The sequence below is a fragment of the Anolis sagrei genome, chromosome X (genome assembly GCF_037176765.1).
Source record: "Anolis sagrei isolate rAnoSag1 chromosome X, rAnoSag1.mat, whole genome shotgun sequence".
In the NCBI taxonomy this organism is placed as follows: domain Eukaryota; kingdom Metazoa; phylum Chordata; class Lepidosauria; order Squamata; family Dactyloidae; genus Anolis; species Anolis sagrei.
In genome coordinates this window covers 21,835,787-21,857,436 of record NC_090034.1, presented here as the reverse complement: position 1 = coordinate 21,857,436, position 21,650 = coordinate 21,835,787, and the positions used below count along the sequence as shown (strand labels likewise).

Here is a 21,650-nt window from a genome sequence, read left to right as displayed (position 1 = left end):
TAAGAGAACTAGTCCTTATTTGTTATATATGTTTTATCATGTTGTACCCCGCCTCAAAAGGCAGGTAATAAATAATAATAATAATAATAAGCAAAGAGAAATATTTTCTATTTGTTATATGTGTTTTATCATGTTGTACCCCACTTCAAGAGGCAGGTAATAAATAAGTAAAATAACATTTATTTATTTATTTATTAATAATAATAATAATAATAATAATAATTTTATTTTTACCCCACCACCATCTCCCCAAGGGGACTCGGGGCAGTTTACACCAATACAGCAAGAACACAGTAATAAAATATAAAAAATAAGAATACAATACAAAACCAATAAAAATAACACATCAGCAATATAAAATCACAACATTTAAACACAGAAATTAATCACTGTGGGTGAGCCCGGATTCAATAGATTAAAATTAAAACACTGGGTGAGACAGCAGTGACATGTATCTGGACAAGGGATCCGATATTAATAAATATTACTATTGATTATTTAATTAATATTAAATAATATTAATATTAAATATTATTATTAATAATAAGCAAAGAGAAATATTTTCTATTTGTTATATGTGTTTTATCATGTTTTAACCCACCTCAAGAAAAAGGTAATAAATAATAATAACAACAACAATAACAATAATAAGTGGTGGTGGTGGTGGTGGTAGCTGTTATTATTGTTGCTTTTGTTATTATTACCATCATCATCATCATATGCAAGAAATATTTCCTTCCCCCAAAATAGAAATCCCAAAAGGAGAAGCCAAATGTTATAGCTTTTGTTTTATTGCCTTTAAGTGCATCTATAGCTTAGAATGAATGAATTGAATTGCCATGGATCAATATTATGCGTTTCTGGGAGTTGTAGTTTGGTCTGGCAGTAGGCTTCTTTGGCAGAGAAGGGGAAAGACCTTGGAAAACTACAACTCCCATAGGCTCAAATCATGGCAAGTTGGGTCGGATCTATGTGGACGATGGGACTTACTGTCACATTTCATCCCTTGGTGGATGAGTCCGTAGAGCAGGGACCCACAGTGGTCGCAGAAGGTAGGACTGGAATACGTGTGGATTTTGAACTTGTGTTTGCTCCGAGGGTCCTAAGAAAGAGAGCAGAAACAGGGGCAGGTCAACTACAAATCACTCATATCACCCTTTAACCTAGAAGGGAGTCAACCCTCCCTATTTGCTTGGGTTCGGTGCAAGTCAAGAGGGGGTTTCTTGCTCACTGACTTGGTTATATCCATCAATGAAGGTGCACTCTCTTCTAATGAGAGATGTAAACAAAGGGAGCTGCTGGGTTGCTGTGAGTTTTTCGGGCTGTATGGCTATGTTCCAGTAGCATTCTTTCCTGACGTTTTGCCTGTATCTGTGGTAAGCATCCTCAGAGGTTTGGAAATGAGGCAACTGGAGTGCATATATCTGTGCAAAGTCCAGGGTGGGAGAAAGAACCCTTGTCTGTTTGAAGCAAGTGTAAATGTTGCAATTGGCAAGCTTGATTGGCATGGAGTAACCTTGCAGCTGCAAAGTCAATCAGTGCTGTTGCCGGGAGGCATCCTCTGCTTGGGAGATGTTCACTGGCACTTGATTGTTTGCTATCTGGAATTCCTCTGTTGCTGAGTGGTGTTCCTTACTGACTGTCTTGATACACAGACATGTGTATCAGAGGTATATACACTCCACTTGTCTCACTTCCAACAGACCTCTGAACAAACCTCTGTGGATGCTTGCCACATGTGCAGGCAAAACATAAAGAAATAATGCTGCTGTAAATGGCCATACAGCCCCAAAAACTCACAGCAACCCAGTGATTCCGACAACACATTGAACATCTCTATGAAGGGAGCTGTGCTTAATTTGGAGCAAAGTATGGAACAGGGTCCTTGCAAAGTCAATTGCATTTGGAGACAAAGAAGCATTGACCCCATAGCAATCTTCTTCCAAGCCTCATTGACCTTCTGGAGATGCCCCTTTGATGGAGGAAATGGGGGTTAAGGACAATTAACCTGCCTCCAACAAACCTTCTGGCAGTAAAGGAACACTCATTAAGCGACAGCATAAATGGAAAGAACCAAGAGCAATACTATACTTCTTTCTAGAAGGTTTATTTGCAGGAAGGACAAAGGCAACCTTGGCATTGAAGGTCCAAGGTTGCCTTTGGCTGCATCTACACACCAGGATGAATGCAGTCTGGCCCCACTTGGGTGGCTCGATGTAATGCAATCCTGGGAGTTATACTTCCTAACTATAACTATTGAATTTGTGTATAGTGTATACTAGACATGGACAAAGCGCGCCTGGTGGGGACGAGGGACAGGGCCTTCTCGGTGGTGGCCCCGCGACTCTGGAACTCTCTCCCTCTGGAGGCCAGAACCGCCCCATCCATCCTAACATTTAGGAAACGGGTGAAGACGTGGCTGTGGAGTCAGGCCTTCGAGGAATGAGACAACACCATAGGACTCTGGATGGAAGTGGATATAGATCCATCTTAATAGGACGACTGACCACTGTAGTTTTATATTTAGTGTATTTTAAAGTTGATGTGTAATTTGTGATATATGATATTTTAATGAATATGTTTTTATGGCTGTAAACCAGGCTGAGTCCTCAACGAGGTTGAGAAGCTCGGTATACAAAACTGTGAAATAAATAAATAAATAAACTTCAGCCCTCCAGGTGTTTTGGACTTCAACTCCCACAATTCCTAACATCCAGTAGGCTGTTAGGAATTGTGAGAATCGCAGTCCAAAACACCCGGAGGTGTGCCTATACAATACTCTTGCTATATACGATACTCTTATTGCTCTTGGTTCGTATTTTGTAATGCTATTGATTAGAAGTGTGCATTGTTTATGAATGGCTCCATTAAAATGCATAAATGGGACCTTTTATAAAACCGCACAGCTGACAGCCACATCTCTCATCAGGCCCAAGCTGTATCTCTGGATGTGACTGGATTACAACATCCAACATCCCCCATCAGCTCCCTGCAAATAGTTTTTTTTGTTGGATCATGACAGGCCACGTGTGGTCCTGATCCATCAAATCATCTAGGATTCTTTGTAGTGCAAACAAAAATATATATAAATAAACATAGATACTCCAACTTTTATATCTTTAGTCAAGATGTAAGCCTTTATAAGACCGTGCCAAAAGAATCTGCAACTCCTCCAAGATGAACCGGACCACCTAAACTGGGCTCTACAGGCCAATAGAGACGCCACCAGAGACATCAGAAGGACTGCGAGACCAAGAACAAGCCACAAGAGGGAAGACAAAGATCCATCCAGAGGAAAAGTGTTTTTGCCATACATCAAGGGAACCACTGACCACGTAGGGAAGCTGATGAGGAAACACAACCTACAAACTATCTACAGACCCACTAAGAAAATCCAACAAATTCTACATTCAGCAAAGAGGGATCCTCTCACTTCTGCAGGAGTCTACCGGATACCATGCAGCTGTGGACAAGTCTACATAGGGACCACCAAACGCAGCAGCAAACACGAATCAAGGAACATGAAAGGCACTGCAGACTACTTCAACCAGAGAAGTCAGCCATAGCAGAGCAACTGATGAACCAACCTGGGCGCAGCCCATTATTTGAGAACACAGAAATGCTGGACCACTTTAACAACTACCATGCCAGGTTACACAGAGAAGCCATTGAAATCCACAAGCATGTGGACAATTTCAACTGAAAGGAGGAAACCATGAACATGAATGAAATCTGACTACCAGTATTAAATAAACTCTAAAATTATAACTGTATAAAAAGAACAACACTCAAACACTGGGGAACTCCAGACAAGAAATAATCAGGAACAGCTAATCACCTCTCAACAAAGGATTCCCCCAGATAGTAAAAAAAAACCTGTCAGGCCATCAAATGTTAATCAAGGTAGGCAATTGAAACATTCACACCTAGCTACAACAGACAAGAGTTCTTTCTCCCACCCTGGACTTTCCGCAGATATATAAACCCAATTTTCCTAGTTTCCAAAAGACCTCACAACCTCTGAGGATGTCTGCCATAGATCAGGAGAGAATGCTTCTAGAACATGGCCATACAGCCCGAAAAACCTACAACCCTGTGATTCCAGCCATGAAAACCTTTGACAATGCTTTTATACGATATTGATGACCTCATGTAACCCGAATTATTTTTTCTTAAATATAAATTATTATTGAAAATTGATTTGATTAGAATAGTCACATGACACAAACATTGGTTACAAACAGTAGCCATATTTATTGTCGAAGACTTTCATGGCTGGAATCACTAGGTTCTTGTGGGTTTTTTCGGGCTATAGGCCCTATAGCCCGAAAAAACCCACAAGAACCTAGTAGCCATATTGCTGTTACGTTTTCAAGCTAGGAAGATGTCATTAACAATTGTAACTTTTGCAAATGTTAGTTGTGAACAGGAATACCATTAATACTCTATTTCCAAGATCCTTTGGAACTCCATAAGCTTTAGTTGCAAACAGGAATCATGTTGCTGTTACATTTTTGGGCTAGAAAGAGGTCAATAACAATTGTAACTTTTGCAAATGTTAGTCACCGTATTGCTGTTCTATTTGTACCTTTTGCAAATGTTAGTTGAATACAGTAGCCTTATCGCTGTTATATTCCCAATCTACAAGAAATCACAAACATTTGCAACATTTGGAAATGTTAGTTGCATCTAGTAATCATATTGTTTTTGTATTTCCAAACTAATTTGTAACTGTTGTAAAGTTTAGTCACACACAGTAATCGTACTGCTGTTGTATTTCCAAAAGTATTTGTAACTTTTGCAAATTTGAGTTGTAAACAATCATATTGCTGTTGTATTTTCATATACATTTGTAACTTTTGAAAATTCAAGTTGCAAACAAGAATCGTACTGCTGTGGTGTTTCCATACGCATTAGTAACTTCTGCAAATGTTAGTTCTGTACAGTCACCATATTGTTGCTACATTTCCAAGCTACAAAGAGGTCATTCACACATGTAGCATATTGTCTAAGGTTTGGGGGAAGTGGACAGTTCCATCTCTTTCTGCCTTTCTGGTCCGCCCTCCCTCCCTCCCTCCCTCCCTCCCTCCCTCCCTCCTTCCTTCCTTCCTTCCTTCCTTCCTTGGCACCGAAGCAACCAGTTCCTCTATCTCTTCAGATGGCTGTCTCTCTTGCCCTGATCTGCCCTGATGTCTCCCTTCATGTTTCTGCTGAATTGCTGCACTCTTCACCTTCTTGGCAGAAAGCAACACAAGGAACAAAACTTTAGGAAACAAATGGCTGTTGAGCAGCTACAGCCCACAAATGAGGGTCCCAAGTTTGTGGAAAAGAGAGTCTCAGAGCACATGCCGAGCGATGTCACGCTCTTGCTTGCATAAGGGAAGAATCAAATGGTTCTTCCAAGTAAGATGCTTTGAGGCTTGTTTAAGTGAGGAAAACAGGATTGTGATAATGATAATAATAATAATAATAGAATCATAGAATCATAGAGTTGGAAGAGACCTCGTGGGCCATCCAGTCCAACCCACTGCCAATAAAGCAGGAAAATCACTTTCAAAGCAGCCCTGACAGATGGCCATCTAGCCCCTGTTTCAAAGTCTCCAAAGAAGGGGCCTCCACCACACTCTGAGGCAGAGGATTCCACTGCTGAACAGCTCTCGAGGTCTGGAAGTTCTTCCTAATGTTCATGTGGAATCTCCTTTCCTGTAGTTTGAAGCCATTGTTCTCTGTCCTAGTCTCCAGGGCAGCAGAAAACAAGCTTGTTCCCTCCTCCCTGTGACTTCTCCTCACATCTTTACATGTGGCTATCATGTCTCCTCTTGGCCTTCTCTTCTGAAGGCTAAACATGCCCAGCTCTTTAAGCCGCTCCTCATAGGGCTTGTTCTCCAGACCCTTGATCCTTTTAGTCACCCTCCTCTGAACACATTCGAGCTTGTCAACATCTCCCTTCAATTGTGGTGCCCAGAATTGGACACAGTGTGATTCCAGGTAAAGTGGTCTGACCAAGGCAGAATAGAGGGATAGCATGACTTCCCCTGAAGTCACTTTCTGAGAGTGTCAGAAAGTGCAAGAAGATCCAACCAGTCCATACTCCAGGAAATAAAGCCTGACTGCTCACTAGAGGGAAGGATATTAGAGGCAAAGATTAAGTACTTTGGCCACATAACGAGAAGACAGGAAAGCTTGGAGAAGACAACAATGCTGGTGAAAATGGAAGGAAAAAGGAAGAGGGGCCGACCAAGGGCAAGATGGATGAATGGGACTGAAGGGACTGGCTTGAATTTGAAGAAACTGGAGGTGGCCATAGCCAATAAGGAGCTCTGGCATGGGCTGGTCCATGAGGTCACAAAGAGTCGGAAGAAACTGAACAAATAAACAACAAAGACACTAGACTCCTATTTATGCAGGTCAAAATCCTGTTGGCTTTTTTTTTTTTTTTTTTGCTGCCACATGACATTGTTGGCTCATGTTTAACTTGTTGTCTATGAGGACTCAAAGATCTTTTTCACACGTAATAGAAAAAATATTTGAAAGGATGTCACATTGAGGTGAAGTAGGGCAAATATAGTTATGAAGTCTGAAAAGACATATGGGCCATCTAGTCCAACCTCCTTCTGCCATGCAGGAAAAGCACAATCAAAGTAGTCCTGACAGATGGCCATTCAGCTTCTGTTTCAAAGCTTCCAAGGAAAGAGCTTCCACCGGACTCTGAGGCAAAGAGTTCCATTGCTGAACAGCTCTTCTTATGGTCAGGAAGTTCTTCCTCATGTTCAGGTGGAATATCCTTTTCTATCATTTGAACCCATGGCTCCATTAAGTCCTAGTTTCCAGGGCAGCAGAAAACAAACCTGCTCCTTCTTCCTTATGACAGCCTTTCACATATTTATACATGTATTTTTTCTGCTGCTCCAGACACCAGGATACAATGGAGCAATGGCAGCAAATTGCAAGATTCCACCTAAACATGCAAAAGAACATCCTAACAAGAGCCATTCATTGGTGGAATATGCAAATTCAGAATCCAGTGGCGTCTCCTCCTTTGGATGTTTGTGAACAGATGCTAATGGTCATCTGTCAGGAGGGCTTTGATTGTGTCTTTAGAAAAGGGGGTTGGACTATATGGCATTTGGGCTCCCTTCCAACTCTACTATGATTCTAAATATGGGGTGCCTTGCCTGCAGGGGAGCAAAAGCAGTCTTCTTCTGCTTCCGTCTGATCCCAAATGCCCAAAGCATCCACAGACGGCCCTGGGAGGCCTCTCTTTCCTTCTGCACTGTCCCCCCCCCCCCCCCTTCTCACTTTAAAGCTCTGACACGCCAGAAGAAGGGAATGTTCCTCAAGGGCCTGGCAGACGGCAAAATGGAAGTGACGGCTTGTCCAAACCGCTCTGCTTTCGGGAAAGGCTGCAAGAGCCTGCACAGAAACCGCGCTTGGGGACACTGGCGGGTGAAGCACCCCTTTAAGGAACGGCATTTGGCATTTGAATCCAGCAACATTACGTCCAATGTCCACTCCTTCCTTTTCCTGGAGAGAGGTCAAGAGCACCAACAGCTCTTCTGAAGCAAGCAATGCAAGGCTCTCTGTCTGCCTGCTGTAGAAAATAATAATAACAATAACAATAATAATAAGGCTCTGGCATAAACCAGTACAGGTGGTCCCAGTGGTCATTGGCGCACTGGGTGCCATGCCAAAAGATCTCAGCCGGCATTTGGAAACAATAGACATTGACAAAATCATGATCTCTCAACTGCAAAAGGCCACCTTACTTGGATCTGCGCGCATCATTCGAAAATACATCACACTGTCCTAAACGCTTGGGAAGTGTTCAACTCGTGATTTTTTTATACGAAATCCAGCATAGAGATCTCGTTTCCTGTGACATACTGTGCTTTTGTGTCAGTAAAGTAATAATAATAATAATAATAATAATAATAATAATAATAATAGCTCAGAAGCTGGTTTTGGTCCCTTGCCAGGCCTACAGAAGTGCCATTCTTGCTTTGCTCTCCACCAGGGATGATAGGAGTTAGAGTCCTTATCCCAGCTGGTGGGATCTGGGAAGGACTTTTGAGCCATTGCTGAAGGAAAACAAGGAGATATTGGAAACAAACCAGGGAGAAAACTTATTTTACAAACCTGGTTATTCTCATAGCCATTTAGATTGATGACACCATGACAAGAATCTCCCAGTTTCATCCATTTATGATTACAATAGGTGTCTGGTGGAATCTCCTTCCTTCTTTGGAAGTTTTGGAACAGACGTTGGATGGCCATCTGTAGGAAACGCTTGGATTGTGTCTTTTTGCCTGGCAGAAGGGTGTTGGACTGGATGGTCTTTGGGTGCCCCTTCCAACCCTACGATTCTTTCGTGCTCTCCGACAGATTGTTCATCTCTTTGGAGGTCACTCGCGAACAAAAGGCAGCCCTCTCTCTCCATAACTGAAAGAGCCTCTCTTTGCAAGGAGTGAAGTCCGTAACTTCATTCGCTGCCCTTTTCGTGGCATTAATTTCAGTTCCGAGAGCGGCTGCCAAGTCCCACTAATTACACTCCTATTTTTTTCGGAAACCTCCGTAGACCTCACACAGATGGAGGCCCCGTCGTCCCCTCTTTCCTAGGCCTTTCATGGGAGATGACAGGAAGCAAGAGCGGGCGGCGATCAAAGGGACGCCGAAAGCTGAGGAATTGGGGTTATTTTCCTTTTTAAAAAAGAGATAATTGGAAAAGGCTCAGGTTCCCTTTTTTTCTTAATGCACTGAAATGATTAAATTTCCAGATTCATATAAAAGAATCCCTTCCCTGCAGAAGTGTTTAGGAAGAGAGCAAATAATGGCAAGGAGAGCATTGTCCTTTGGGGGGGGGGGGGGGCTTGGCAAGAATAAAGCCCTTGGGAAACTATAACTGCTATGATACTGTAGCACTGAGCATTGGGGGGTAAAGTGGGGTCAAAGCGCATTAACTTTACAGTGTAGATGCTTCCTGGGAGAAAGGCAGAGTGTACATGGAATGGAATAACTCATATATTCTGGTTACTTTTATCTATAGAATAACTCATATATTCTGGTTACCTGGATCTATGGAATAACCTATATTTTGGTTATCTGGATCTATAGAATAACATATTTTAAATTAAATTAATATTTTTAAATTTACATATTAATAAAAAACAGTGAAACAAATCTATAAACAGTGGGTTGTTGTAGGTTTTCCGGGCTGTATGGCCATGTTCTAGAAGCATTCTCTCCTGACGTTTCACCTGCATCTATGAAGAATGGGAAACCCAACTTTGCCACCAAAGTAGGAAAGAAACCAATAGCCAGACAACCAGAGATTGAGAACAACAACCTTCATGAACCCTTTACATCTACTGAATTGGACATGGCTCTCAACAAATGTAAGAGTGGCAAAGCAGCTGGCTTGGATGATCTACGGATGGAACAAATCAAGAACTTTGATCCAAAAGCAAGGCGCTGGCTGCTGGAGCTGATGAACAACTGAACTGCATCCTGTCAGATCCCTCTGGAGGAAAGCAAGAGTCATCGCCATCTTGAAGCCAGGCAAAGACTGTAACGACCCAAAAAGCTACAGACCAATCTCCCTGTTGTGCCACCTCTACAAAGTTCTGGAGAGACTTATTTTGCATAAAATTATGGAAAATATAGACCCCTGTCTGATCCCACAGCAAGCTGGCTTCAGAAAAGGCAAAAGCTGCACATCGCAACTGCTGAACCTGACTCAGCACATAGAAGATGGCTTTGAAAGGCAGCAGATCACAGGAGCTGTCTTCATAGACTTGTCAGCAGCCTATGATACTGTGAACCACCGCCTCCTCCTGAGAAAAAATGTATAATATCACAAAGGACTACAACCTCACCCGCCTCATAGGAAACCTGCTACAAAACAGGAGCTTCTTTGTTGAGTTCCAGGGCCAGAGAAGCAGATGGCGGAAACAGAAGAATGGCCTGCCTCAGGGGAGCGTGCTTGCTCCATCCATGTTCAACATCTACACAAATGGCCAGCCACTGCCAGAAGGGACAGAGAGTTTCATCTATCCTGATGATCGTGCCATTACCACTCAAGCAGGGAGCTTTGAGATGGTTGAAAAGAAGCTCTCCGAAGCTCTAGGTGCTCTTACTGCCTATTACAGGGAAAACCAACTGATCCCTAATCCATCTAAAACACAGACATGCACCTTTCACCTTAAGAACAGACAAGCATCCCGAGCTCTGAGGATCACCTGGGAAGGGATCCCACTGGAGCATTGCAACACACCCAAATACCTGGGAGTCACTTTGGACCATGCTCTGACCTACAAGAAGCACTGCCTGAACATCAAGCAAAAAGTGGGCGCTAGAAACAACATCATACGAAAGCTGACTGGCACAACCTGGGGATCACAACCAGACACAGTGAAGACATCTGCCCTTGCGCTGTGCTACTCTGCTGCTGAGTATGCATGCCCAGTGTGGAACACATCTCACCACACTAAAACAGTAGATGTGGCTCTTACTGAGACATGCCGCATTATCACAGGGTGTCTGCGCCCCACACCACTGGAGAAATTACACTGCCTAGCCGGTATTGCACCACCTGACATCCGCCGGGAAGTAGCAGCCAATAGTGAAAGGACCAAGGCAGAGACATCTCCAGCTCATCCCTTGTTTGGGTATCAGCCAGCACGTCAACGACTTAAATCAAGACATAGTTTTCTTAGATCTACAGAGACACTCGCTGGAACACCCCAGCAAGCGAGAGTTCAAAAGTGGCAGGCCCAAACCCAGCACCTCAATCCATGGGTGATACCAGATGAGAGACTCCCCCCTGGGCACACAGAAGACTGGGCGACTTGGAAGGCACTGAACAGACTGCGCTCTGGCACCACGAGATGCAGAGCCAATCTTAAGAAATGGGGCTACAGGGTGGAATCCTCGGCATGCGAGTGCGGAGAAGAACAAACCACTGACCACCTGCTGCAATGCACCCTGAGCCCTGCCACATGCACAATGGAGGACCTTCTTGCGGCAACACCAGAGGCACTCCAAGTGGCCAGATACTGGTCAAAGGACATTTAACCAACTACCAAGTTTGCAAAATCTGTGTGGTTTTTTCTCCTTTTTCTTTTTAATCTGTGTTTGTTTTGTTCTGTTAGAATTGTAACACAATGGTATGGTTGCTGATGACACGATAAATAAATAAATAAATAAATACCTGCATCTATGGCAGGCATCCTCAACAACAGATCTCACAACCTCTGAGGATGCCTGCCAACAACAATGGCAGGCATCCTCAGAGGTTGTGAGATCTGTTGGGAAACTAGGAAAATTGGGTTTATATATCTGTGGAAAGTCCAGGGTGAGAGAAAGAACTCTTGTCTGTTGGAGCTAGGTGTGAATGTTTCAAATCTATATACATGTATATATGCATGAACCAATTCAATACTTCCTAACATCTACACAATATTCGCATTTGGGTATATATTTTGGTGAACTGGATCTATGGAACAATTCATACATTTTAAATTGCATTGCTTGAATTTTTTAATGATCCACTTTGGGTCTAAATGCAGAGAGAAAAATGCAATAATAATATCAATAATAGTCGTAGTAAAAACAACAACAACATTATCTTAAAATTCATTGTTGTTTCCAGTCTGGGGTTGCCTTCACTTGCATTTCCTATTAAATACCCACTCTTTTATTTTGCTGGATCCTTGTCTCTCTTATTTTGCATTTGTTTTGAAGCTTCTGCACCATAAGCTGCTCAGGGGCCGGCGTTCCCCATGCCAATAATAAATGAAGAAATAATCCATTAATCCACAAAGGTAAAACGGGGCCAAGGCCAGCATGCAACCTATGCCAGGTGGAATCCAACATCCCATTGATGTCCAATAACTTCTTTCTGTTGTTGTCAATTATGTAAATGGGCTGGGAGGTCATTCACATTCAAGTGGATTGCGAAGGATATGGGTTGCCGTTTCTTGCTAATCCAGGAAGCTAACAGAAGAGCATCTTGTCAATGGAGCGAGGGGGACACCCGCGTTGGGTTTTAGTCCAACATTTATAGGGAAGGCTACTAAGTGCTAAATCTATTTCAAGAAAGTGGTGTCCATGTTCAACCACAGCAGAGCCAGCATTTTGAGTGTTAAATTATGACTCCAGAGACCTGGATTCGAATCCCTGCTTAGCCATGGAAATCCTTTGGGTGAGTCGCACTCTCTCAGCCTCAAAGGGCTGCAATGGTAGCAAATTATCCTAAATCTAGCAAATGAATTGAGAGCTAATGTAGTATATATAGTAGACTGAATGTTGACTAAGACTTTGGAAGAACAGCTTTCTAATTCTCATTCACAGAAACTCATTGGGCAAGTTACGCTCTCTCAGCCTCAGAGGAATTCAAACCCCTTCTGTGGAAAACAGTGCAAGAATCAAAGACAATAGGCTTGTCATCGGGCAGGCATGGACAAACTTCAGCCCTCCAGGTGTTTTGGACTTCAACTCCCACAATTCCGAACAGCCTCAGGCCCCTTCCTTTTCTTCTCATTTTCCACTTAAACAGCTGAGGGGGAAAAGGAAAGGGCTTGAAGCTGTTAGGAATTGTGGGAGTTGGAGTTCAAAACACCTGGAGGGCCAAAGTTTGCCCATGACTGCCTTAGGGTCAAAACTTGATGGCGCACAGCAAACATATTGTGCAAGTGCCAAGGAAGTAAACATATACCATGAACATTGCATGGATGGCCAGAAAGTAGTAGTAGTAGTAGTAGTAGTAACAACAACCGCAGCAGCAGCAATAACAACACCTTATTTATATTCCACTCTATCTTTCCAAGGGGACTTAGAGCAGATTACAACATACACAGATAGGCAACCATTCAATGCCTTTAATATAGTGTAATAACAATGACATACAAATACACAGAACAAAAGGAAAGGCTTCCCTTTTCATCTCCAGCTTTCTAAAGGTGGTGCTAAACTCTGGCCATGGGGAGGTGCTCTTGTTCCATTTCCAAGCCAAGGAGCCTGTTGTCCGTAGACACCTCCCTGGTCATGTTGCCAGCATGGCTGCATGGGTACCTTTATTACCTTCCCGCCAAAGTAGCACCTATTGATCTCACATATGCATATTTTTGAACTGCTAGGTTGGCAGGAGCTAGGGCTAACAGTGGGAGCTCACCTTGACCTGTGGATTCGAACTGCCAACCTGTAGATCAGCAGATTCAACAGTTCAACAGATTAACCTGTGCCCCCAAAGTACCATATTTCTCAAATTCTAAGACACTACTGATTGTAATTTCAGTGCCACCAACAGAAAAATAAGGCTTGATTTACATATGCAAAAAAGCACCCATGACTCTAAGATGCACCCTGTTTTAGAGATGCACTTATGGAGGAGAAGAGTATTAGAAGCAAGGCAATACAGTAATATACTTTTATTACTTCTGTGTGGGTTAAAGGAAAGTGAGAGGTTAATCCGCAACAGAGAGATAGATATAGATATATGGGTTCATTCTGCACCCAAACAAGGGGAAGATCATCCAAAGGTATTTGTGCCTGGAGGGCTGGAGCTCCATTAATACCTGGCCCACTTTGCTGCAATGCAGCGTTCCCGTCCCCGAGTTCCAGGGAAGGAAGGTGGCTTTTGTGCAAAAGGGGAAGGACACTTTGCAATGAAAATCCACCTCCAAAACCATGCTATATGTTTCCCCGCTTTCCTGAAAGCAACCAGCTGTCCTCGACCCTTGCTCCATAAAAAATTCATCGGTGCCAGCTGGCCTCTCTTTGGAAGCAGTGCCAGGAAAGGTGCAAGACATGCAAAAGATGAATGGCGATGCTTTGCAATCTTGGCGCCAATTGGGGCCTCTACATTGCAGAATAGATGTAGTTCAACACCGCTTTAACTGCCTTGGCTCATTGCTATGGATCCTGGAAGTTATACTCTATAGTGGTGTCAAACTGCATGAATTCTCCCATGTAGGTACACTCTGGGAGAAAAGCAAGTATAGTAAAGGTAAAGGTTTTCCCCTGACATTAAGTCCAGTCGTGTCTGACCCTGGAGGTTGGTGCTCATCTCCATTTCTAAGCCGATGAGCCGGCATTGTCCATAGACACCTCCAAGATCATGTGGTCAGCATGACTGTATGGAGCACCGTTACCTTCCCGCTGGAGCAGTACCTATTGATCTACTCACATTTGCATGTTTTTGAACTGCTAGGTTGGCAGAAGCTGGGGCTAACAGTGGGAACTCATGCCGCTCCCCGGATTCGAATCTGCAACCTTTCAATCAGCACGTTCAGTAGCTCAGCACTTTAACCCACTGCACCACGAGGGGCTCACAAAGCAAGTATAACTAAATCTATTGTTGAAGGCTTTCATGGCCAGAATCACTGGGTTGTTGTGATTTTTCCGGACTGTATGGCCATGTTCCAGAAGCATTCTCTCCTGACATTTTGCCTGCATCTATAGCAGGCATCCTGAGAGGCTGTGACCTCACAAACTTTGAGTATGCCTGCCATAGATGCAGGCAAAACGCCAAGAGAGAATACTTCTGGAACATGGTCATACAGCCCGGAAAAATCACAACCCTATAACTAAATCCATTAGATAAAAATAAAATGTGCATGTGGATTGGAAGGATGGGAAAAGGGAAATAAGGAGGGCAGAGAAGGTGAAATGAAGGGGCATTTAAGGATAAATACTGTACATTGAAAGACATCTGCAGTTGATATCACCACCGCCTTCATTGTTACGATTATTATTATTTCAGGGCAGATAAATGATGCGAAATGATCACAAAGAGAGACGACCTCAGAGAGCCACCCAGACTTCCTCCCAGAGTTCAGTTCAGCCCAGAAGCAATGGCTGCAATAAATGGAGGAGGACAAGACCCGACTGGGATGCAGCTGGGTGCATAAATCAGAGAGTTTGCCTCAATTCAGCTGCTTTCTGGAAGAAGGACAAACTCGGAGATGATGCAGAGGGTTCTTAAAAGAAGTCCTGGAAGGGATTTGGTGGGCACAACCTACCGTTCCATAAAACAAATGGGACTCTGATGGTGTTCTATAACTGTGGAATGGAATACTGAACTTTGGCTCAGAAAAATCAGGTTCGAATTTATGGCTTGGCTATGTAATCCCCCTGTGTTAGCCACACCTTCCCAGGGTCGGAAATGGCTTGAGGGCACACAGCAACCAAGTCTCCAGATTGCATCTCCACTGCAGTGACAGGTTTGCTCCTAGGACAGGGCTGAGAGAAAGTGACATTTTCCAACTTCACTCCATGGGTATCCAGGGCTGAGCAGGATTCGAGCCCGGGACATGTCTGGGATCGTATTCTGCCACCCAAAGCATTGTACTGCACTGACTTGTTTTGTGTAATAGCTGTAGAACAATGAAACCCAGCGGCTCAGGCTGGAATGGCAGGTTCACAACCCTCAAGGGTTGCACACTCAACTCAAATATATCGATGGAAGGAAGGAAAGAAAGAAAGGAGAAAGAATGGGAAATGAAAGAACACAGGTAAGGGAGGGAGGAAAGAAGGGAGGGAGGAAGGAAGTAGGGAAAGAGGGAAGGAAAAAGTAAGAAAGTAGGGAAGAATGAAAGGGAATGAATGAGAGAGGAAACAACAAATGGAAGGAGTAAAGAAGGAAAGAGGAAAGAATAAAGAGAAGGAATAAGGAAGCAAAGAGGGAAGGCGGGGAACAAGAAAGTAGAGAGGGAATGATGGAAGAAAGGATGGAATGGAATGAGGGAGGGGCGGAAGGAAGGAAAGAAGTAGGGAAGGAAGCAAGGAAGGAAATAAAGGAAGAAAGTATAAAGAAAGAAAGGGAATGAATGAGAGAGGAAAGAATAAAGAGAAGGAAGAAAAGAGGGAAGGAAGGAATAAGAAAGTAAGGAGAGAGGGGGGAAGGAAGGGAAGCAGGGAAGGAGGAACAGAAGGAAGGATGTAGGGAAGCAAGCAAGGAAGGAAGGAAGGTAGGAAGTAGTGAAGAAAGAAAGAGAATGAATGACAGATGAAAGAATAAAGAGAAGGAATAAGGAATTAAGATAAAAGAATAAAGAGGAGTAAGGACTCGGTGCTGCTAATTTGCACAGCACTTTGCAGACAAAGTTGCTCAGATATGTCTTGAGCTGGACTCCAGTTTGATCGCAGTTCCAAGAGAGGTGACCGAGGCATCTGCTGGTCCGGTTTTGTGGGATTCCTTCCGGCTTGTTTGTTCTGAGGATGTGGAGGTGGCCCTTGGGGCAGTGAGAGCCACCACATCGGCTCTGGACCCTTGCCCGTCTTGGGTAATTAAATTGGCCAAGGATGGTCTGATTGATTGGTTTATGTTAATCATCAGTGCATCGTTGGAACAAGGAATCTTTCCATCAAGTTTAAAACAGGCTGTGGTTAAACCACTCCTTAAAAAGACTTCCCTTGATTCCACGATCTTAAATAACTATAGACCAATCTCAAACCTCCCTTTTCTGGGCAAGGTGTTGGAACGGGTGGTTGCTGCTCAGCTCCAGGGCTTCCTTGATGACATCAACTATCTGGATCAGTCACAGTCTGGCTTCAGGCCTGGCCATGGCACCAAGACGGCTTTGGTCGCCTTGGTGGATGATCTCCGCAGGGAGCTGGACAGGGGGAGCATGACTTTGTTGGTTCTCTTGCACATCTCAGTGGCTTTCGATACCATCGATCATGGTATCCTTCTGGGACGCCTCTCCGAGATAGGCCTTGGAGGCTCGGCTCTGTCGTGGCTCCGGTCCTTCCTGGAGGGTCGATCCCAGATGGTGAAGCTGGGAGACGCCTGCTCGGACCCCTGGCCTTTGACCTGTGGGGTCCCGCAAGGCTCCATTCTGTCTCCCATGCTTTTTAACATCTACATGGGCGCGGTCATCCGGAGTTTTGGAGTTGGGTGCCATCTCTATGCAGATGACACACAACTCTACTACTCTTTTCCACCTAACTCCAAGGACGCCCCTCGAGTGCTAGACGAGTGCCTGACTGCTGTGGCTGTCTGGATGAGGACGAACAAGTTGAAGATTAATCCCAACAAGACAGAGGTCCTCCTGGTCGATCGTAAACCAGACCAGGGTATAGGGTGGCAACCTGTGCTAGACGGGGTTGCACTCCCCCTGAAGTCACAGGTCTGCAGTCTGGGGGTCCTCCTGGATTCTTCACTTACGTTTGAGGCTCAGGCGTTGGTGGTGGCCGGGAGGGCCTTTGCACAACTAAGACTCATGCGCCAACTGCGACCGTACCTCGGAAAGGCGGATCTGACCAAGGTGGTCCACGCCTCAGTCACCTCTAGACTGGATTACTGCAATGCACTCTACGTGAGGCTGCCCTTGAAAACGGCCCGGAAATTTCAGATGATCCAACGGGCGGCAGCCAGGTTGTTAACCGGGTCTCCTTACAGAGAGAGGTTATCCCTCCAGTTTAAGGAGCTCCACTGGCTGCCTTTCATCTACCAGACCCAATTCAAGGTGCAGGTTCTTACCTACAAAGCCCTGAACAGTTTGGGACCCGCCTACCTGTGTGACCGCATCTCTGTATATGAACCCACACGATCTCTTTGATCATCTGGGGAGGCCCTGATCTCGATCCCACCAGCATCGCAGGCGCGATTGGTGGGGACGAGAGAGAGGGCCTTTTCGGTGGTGGCCCCTCGACTCTGGAACTCACTCCCTAAAGACATTAGACAGGCTCCAACTTTGGCAGTCTTCAGGAGGAACTTGAAGATGTGGCTGTTCCAGTGTGCCTTCCCGGAATAATGATCCCATAGCACTTTGTCCTCCAAAGCACTTTACATTTTCTAAGTCTGCTCATCAGCCCTTTCACAAACACCAGTATCACCTTCTGTTCATGTCCCAGCATATTTCCAATTTTAACTTTACATTTGGCCTCCCCTCTGTTTTTAATTGTGTGTTGTTTTATTGATAATGCTGTTTATCTTATTGTCTATGTTTTTTTAATTGCTTGTATTGTTGTTTTATTGCTTGTATTGTTGTGTTTGGGCTCAGCCTCATGTAAGCCGCACCGAGTCCCTTGGGGAGATGGTAGCGGGGTACAAATAAAGTTAATAATAATAATAATAATAATAATAATAATAAGGAAGTAAAGAGGGACGTAGGGAGGTGGTGAAGGAAGGGATAAGAAAGTAGGGAGGGAAGGAAGGATGGAAAGGAACAAGGGAGGAAAGGGGGGAAGGAAGGAAGGAAGGAAGGAAAAGGAAGTAGGATGAATGAAAGAATGAATGAGAAGAAAGAATAAAGAGAAGGAGTAAAGAAGGAACGAGGGAGGGAAAGAAGGAAGGAAAGAAATAAAGAAGAAAAAGCAGGGAGGGAAGGAAAGAAGGATGGAAGGGAAGGAGGGAAGAAGAAAAAGAAAGAAAGAAGGAAGGAAGGAATGAACAAAGAGAGTGAGGAGCAAAAGAAGGAAGGAATTGACCTTTGGGCAAAGAGGTCAGTCACTGAGTGTTTATTCTAACTGCTCATCTCTAAGCACAAGGGAGTAAGAGGTATCTGCAAAATCTGTTGAAATTATCCTCATTGCCTGGAGAAGTGAGAGAAATTTTAGCAGGACCAAACCAAATTGGCAAAAGGACAGGTGCAAGCTGTCAGAGTTATCCTTGTCAGTCCTAGGAATATGTTTAATTCTTGTTTTCGACAGCTCACAATGCGCGTGCAAACCCTTCATTTTATTGAAAGATCCATACATGAGGAACTGACCCCAGGCTACTTACGTCCGAAGCGGGGCCCTTGTCCGCACCGGGGCAGGTGAAAGTGACGAATTCATGGCAGCGCTTGTGCACCACGAAGCAACAAACTGCAAGGAGAGAAAGTTAACATTGGTTATTATTACAGGGTTGACACGAATGGGGACGGGGGTGTCATTCATTCATTCAGAACATGGAAAGCGCTTTCATGCAACTCTGGCCACTTTGCAGGACGGAGCATTGTTTTGCATTTCAGGTGGCTTTGCAAGGAATGACTCACTTGTTTTCTGGCTATCGGAAAACAAAGAGAAATGTGCTCTTAATTACTGTACGTTAATAGGATTACGTGCAGCTTTTGTGAGCCCTAATTGGAAGGCTGGTTATTCCCAAACCACAGCTAAAAAGTCTGTCAAATGGCATGAAACGGAAGGCAAATATGAATAAGTGCACAATGAGTAAGTTTTTAATACAATCACTTACTTTTGTAAAGAACTGTATTCAATGGATGTGGTTTTAGGTCCTACTGTGACATGCCTCCTAATGTGAGTGGAAGGAGGGATGGGAATGAACAAATTAAAAGTGATATTATTTAGAACTACTAGGTAATTAAGCCAAAATTAAAATTGTTGCTTGAGCTTTAGTATCAAGGTTTAAACAAGAAAATAGATAGATACTGTAGATAGATATATAGACTCTTTGGAATGATAAATAGGCTCTTTGGGCCATGGTAGCTCAGTGGGTTAAACCGCTAGCTGCAGAAAAACTTGCTGACCAGAAGGTTGACAGTTTGAAGCCACACATCAAGGTGAGCTTCCGCTGTCAGCCCTAGCTTCTGCCTACCTAGCAGTTCAAAAACATGTAATATGAGTAGATCAATAGGTACCGCCTCGGTGGGATGGTAAAAGGCGCCCTGCAGCCATGCCAGCAAAACACGACTAGCAGGATCTACGGACAATAGGCTCCTCGGCATGGAAAATGGAACAAGAGCACCTCCCCATGGCCAGAGTTGAGCATCACATCCAGATGCCAGAGATGGAAAGGGAAACCTTTGCCTTGTTTGTGTATTGTATGTCATTGTTCACTGTATAAAAGGCATTGAATGTTTGCCTATACACATGTATACTGTAATCCGCTCTGAGTCCCTTTGGGGAGATAGAGTAGAATATAAATAAAATGCATTATTATTATTATTATTATTATTATTATTAAGCATCAGGTTGGAGCCCCCGGTGGCGCAATGAGTTAAACCTTGTGCCGGCAGGACTGAAGACTGACAGGTCAAAGGTTCAAATCCAGGGAGAGGGTGGATGAGTTCCCTCTGTCGGTTCCAGCTCCTCATGAGAGAAGTCTCCCACAAGGATGGTAAAACATAAAAACATCCGAGCGTCCCCTGGACAACATCCTAGCAGACGGCCAATTCTCTCACATCAGAAGCAACTTGCAGTTTCTCAAGTCACTCCTGACATAAAAAAAAAATCAGGTTGGAAAACATACCCCTTTCTGCACCTTAAGAGGGAAGGAGGAAGCTAACAAAATTAATATATTGATTCACAGAGGAAATCTTTGCAAGTTGCAGCAATGGATGAATTAAACCTCTGAGACTGAGAGACGCACCTGCATTACCTGTTGGAAATGACTCAAAATAAAAGGAGATTTGGGACATGACCTTCCAGATTGGTTGCCAGTCAAAGGCAGTTCCAAAGCATCGCTTCCAAAGGCCTCCGGGGATTGATCATTCATCAGGAGCGTTTTGGCCTTTCCAGCGATCGATCGGAGCACAAATTGTTCTGTCCATAAAGCAGATCGTTGAGAATGGGAATTGTTTTGTTTGCAAATGGGATCATGTTGCATGGCTTGGCCTTCTGGCCCTTCTTTGCCAGCAGCCAGAGGGAGGTTGCAACGGTCAATGCAGCTCAGTTGAGCAAGAGGCCACAATGAAAGGGCTACCGAAATATTAAGATGGATAGGAAAGGGGCTGAATACAGACCATGACTTAGGGGCACATTGTAGCCTTTAGGTTTCCCCAAAAGGTCTTGGGACCTATCATCTGACTCCTGCACTTTTCTATCAGGCCTGTCCTTGCAGCTGTATTGCAAAAGCTCGGCTACTGGTTGTTGTTGATGGTTGATGTTTTGTATCTGTATTTTTACTGTGTTTTTATTTTAATCTCTGTGTAACTGGGCTTGGCCCCCATGTAAGCCGTCCCGAGTCCCTTTGGAGAGATGGGGGCAGGATACAAAAATAAAGTTGTTGTCATTGTTGTTATTGAGGAAACCATGGGTAATTGGTAATTGGCTTACCATTGCTATGCAACTTGTCTTCCCGGGAAATGCAGGAAAACATGTGAAAATATCCCCACTGGACCATTAAATTCACATCAAAACTCCATACTAAATCCTTTGAGATGTGTCTGGGAGGCTCTTTGGGGAAGGACCATAAAGGAAAACAGAGGCATTTAGTCTTTTTATGTGATAAAACTGGCCCCATACAATTGCCCATGGAGTTTGAATGGACTTGGCAGCCCTTGCTGTGATTCTATTTGGTGCTAAATCAGGTATGGGCCAACTTCGGCCCTCCATAGAATCATAGAATCATAGAATCAAAGAGTTGGAAGAGACCTCATGGGCCATCCAGTCCAACCCCCTGCCAAGAAGCAGGAACATCGCATTCAAATAACCCCCGACAGAAGGCCATCCAGCCTCTGTTTAAAAGCTTCCACAGAAGGAGCCTCCACCACACTCCGGGGCAGAGAGTTCCACTGCTGAACGGTTCTCACAGTCAGGAAGTTCTTCCTCATGTTCAGATGGAATCTCCTCTCTTGTAGTTTGAAGCCATTGTTCCGCGTCCTAGTCTCCAGGGAAGCAGAAAACAAGCTTGCTCCCTCCTCCCTGTGGCTTCCTCTCACATATTTATACATGGCTATCATATCCCCTCTCAGCCTAAACATGCCCAG

General features: G+C 44.1%; 1 protein-coding gene across 2 annotated transcripts in view; it reads right to left on the bottom strand.

The window, feature by feature from the left end:
* Positions 1–21,650, bottom strand: part of PRKCB (protein kinase C beta) — a 107,527-nt gene that overhangs the window by 48,102 nt on the left and 37,775 nt on the right. For both annotated transcript variants that reach the window (XM_060786462.2, XM_060786461.2), the window contains exons 3-4: positions 18,725–18,807; positions 991–1,102 (exon numbers count right to left, since the gene is read on the bottom strand). In XM_060786462.2, coding sequence (XP_060642445.1) covers positions 991–1,102; positions 18,725–18,807 — 195 coding nt within the window. The remainder of the gene's footprint in view (positions 1–990; positions 1,103–18,724; positions 18,808–21,650) is intronic.